The sequence below is a fragment of the Protobothrops mucrosquamatus genome, unplaced genomic scaffold, assembly GCF_001527695.2.
Source record: "Protobothrops mucrosquamatus isolate PMUCROS unplaced genomic scaffold, P.Mucros_1.0 scaffold6355, whole genome shotgun sequence".
Lineage (NCBI taxonomy): Eukaryota > Metazoa > Chordata > Lepidosauria > Squamata > Viperidae > Protobothrops > Protobothrops mucrosquamatus.
This window is the reverse complement of record NW_015392182.1, coordinates 1-2,285: the sequence shown is the minus strand read 5'-3', so window position 1 is coordinate 2,285 and position 2,285 is coordinate 1. Positions and strand designations below refer to the sequence as shown.

The window sequence follows — 2,285 nt, the reverse complement described above, 5'->3', positions numbered from 1 at the left end:
TTCTTATTTTAGTCCAGTATTTTTTCGCAACTGGGCATGTCCACCATAAATGATAATATGTTCCATGTACTTTTTTACATTTCCAACATGTTGGCGAATTGTTCTGGAACATCTTGGCAAGCTTTGCTGGTGGAAGATGCCATCTGTAAAACATCTTCAACTGGTTTTCCTTGAATGCTGCTGACATAGTCAATTTTATATTTATTTCCCATATTTTTTCCCATTTCTCCAATTCTATACTATATCCGAAATTTTTTTGCCCATCTAATCACTGTCTTTGACAACCTCATCTTCCATTTTATATCTCAATAGGTATTTGTATAAATTGCTAATTAATTTTATTTCTGTTCCATGTATAATTTTATCCAGTTCTTGCGGTTCTTTTTGTATTTCATATAATTTTTTGTCCTCTGTATATTTGGATTGAATTTGTGAAAATGTCCACCAGTCAATCTTTCTGCCTATATCTTGTTCCAATTCTTATTTTGTTTGCAGATTTCCCTGTTCGTTTACTAATTCCTTGTATCTAACTATCTTATTTATATCCAGTAGGTTTGGGTGTTTCAGAGCTTCTGTTGGGGATAACCACACTGGAATTCTTATATAATGTTTTTGTGTTATTTTTTCCCAAGTCTGTAGCAATGCATTCCTAACTAGATACATCTTTCCTATATGGATTAGAGTATGATTTTTTAAGGGATGATTGACAAAAAATGCTCTCTCAGGATCTAAGAGTTTCTAATTTTAGGAACTTTTACATGACCTCTCAGTGTGAAATAACTATGAAAAACTGTTCCATCATCAGGGCCTCTTAGGCCTTCTCCCATGTGAGTTTTCTGATATTTCCCTTTTGAGCAAAAGATTTCTACCCTCTATGAGTCTTTATGGCTTCATTCTTTGATGGACCTTTTGATGACTTCCGAGGTGTTGTTTTTGGGAAAAGCATTTCCCACACTCCACACATTTGTACGGCTTCTCCCCTGTGTGGATTCTCTTATGAACCCGAAACAGTGTTGCTGTGAGAAAACCTTTCCCACACTGCCCACATTTATAGGGCTTCTCTCCTGTGTGCCCCTTCTGGTGTCTCCGGAGTTCAGCAGACTCCACAAATCGCTTGTCGCATTCTGGGCATTGATAGGGCCTGTCTCCGGTGTGAAGTCTCTCATGTCGAATTAGGTGTAACCTCATGGAGAAACATCTCCCACACTCCGAACATTTATGTGGTTTCTCTCCACTGTGGGTTCTCTGATGTATCAAAAGCTTGTCTTTCTGAATGAAAGATTTCTCACACACTGAGCATTTATGGAGCTTCTCTGCTGTATGGACTTTCCAGTGACTTCTAAGATGAGATGAACAAATAAATGCTCTCCCACAGTCTAAACATTTGAAATTTTTTTCCCCTCTGTGAATTTTCTCGTGATGTCTGAGGTTTGATATCAAACAAAAAAATTTCCCACACTCGACGCACTGATAGGGTTTCTCTCCTGTGTGGATCATCTGATGTCGAAAAAGACTTCCCTTTACAGAAAAACATTTCTCACAATCGTTACATTTATAAGGTTTTTCTCTTGTGTGCGTCTTTTGGTGTGTCCAAAGTGTGGAATGACTCCCAAATCGTTTCTCACATTCTGGGCATTCATGGGGTCTTTCCCCAGTGTGGATTTTCTGATGTTCCCGCAGGGATGATTTCCTGGAAAAACATTTCCCACATTCCAGACATTCATAAGGTCGCTCCCCAGTGTGGACTGTCTGATGTCGCTGCAGGGATGATTTTCTGGAAAAACATTTCCCACATTCTAGGCACGTTCTGCTTTCCTCCTCTGTGTGTGTTTTATTATGATTGCAAAGTGATGAACTCAGAGTGAAACATTCTCCACACCTGAAGCATTTATAAGGTTTTACTTCCATTTGAAATTTCCCGTGGATTTTGAGACTTGTTTTTTGAACAAAAGACATTGATAAGGTTTTTGTCTAGTGTGGATTTCTTGATGTTTAAGCATCTCTGAGTTTTAAGAAAAGCAAAGCCCACGTTGCACACAATTGCAGGGTTTCTCTTCAGTTGGGCTGTTCTGAGGCCCGGAAAAACACTGAGGCCTTCCTGAGGTCTCTTTCCCTGGTGGATACGCTAAGGAGCTCCGATGTCCCAGCCTTTAGCAAAATGCTTCCCACACTCTCCACATTTGTAGGGCTTCAGTCCGGGGTGGCTCTGGAGATGTTTGGGAAAGCTTCACAGCCACGAAACGAGTTCCCACACTTCAAACACAGATGGGATCCATTCCCCATGT

General features: G+C 40.0%; 1 protein-coding gene across 1 annotated transcript in view; it reads right to left on the bottom strand.

Annotated features, from left to right (window-relative positions):
* Nucleotides 1–1,956, bottom strand: part of LOC114922159 (zinc finger protein 300-like) — a 5,743-nt gene extending 3,787 nt beyond the window's left edge. Inside the window, exons 1-2 of the mRNA XM_029286958.1 lie at nt 1,880–1,956; nt 974–1,774 (exon numbers count right to left, since the gene is read on the bottom strand). Of these exons, the coding sequence (XP_029142791.1) occupies nt 974–1,774; nt 1,880–1,956 (878 nt within the window). The remainder of the gene's footprint in view (nt 1–973; nt 1,775–1,879) is intronic.
* Between the last annotated feature and the right edge of the window lie 329 nt (nt 1,957–2,285).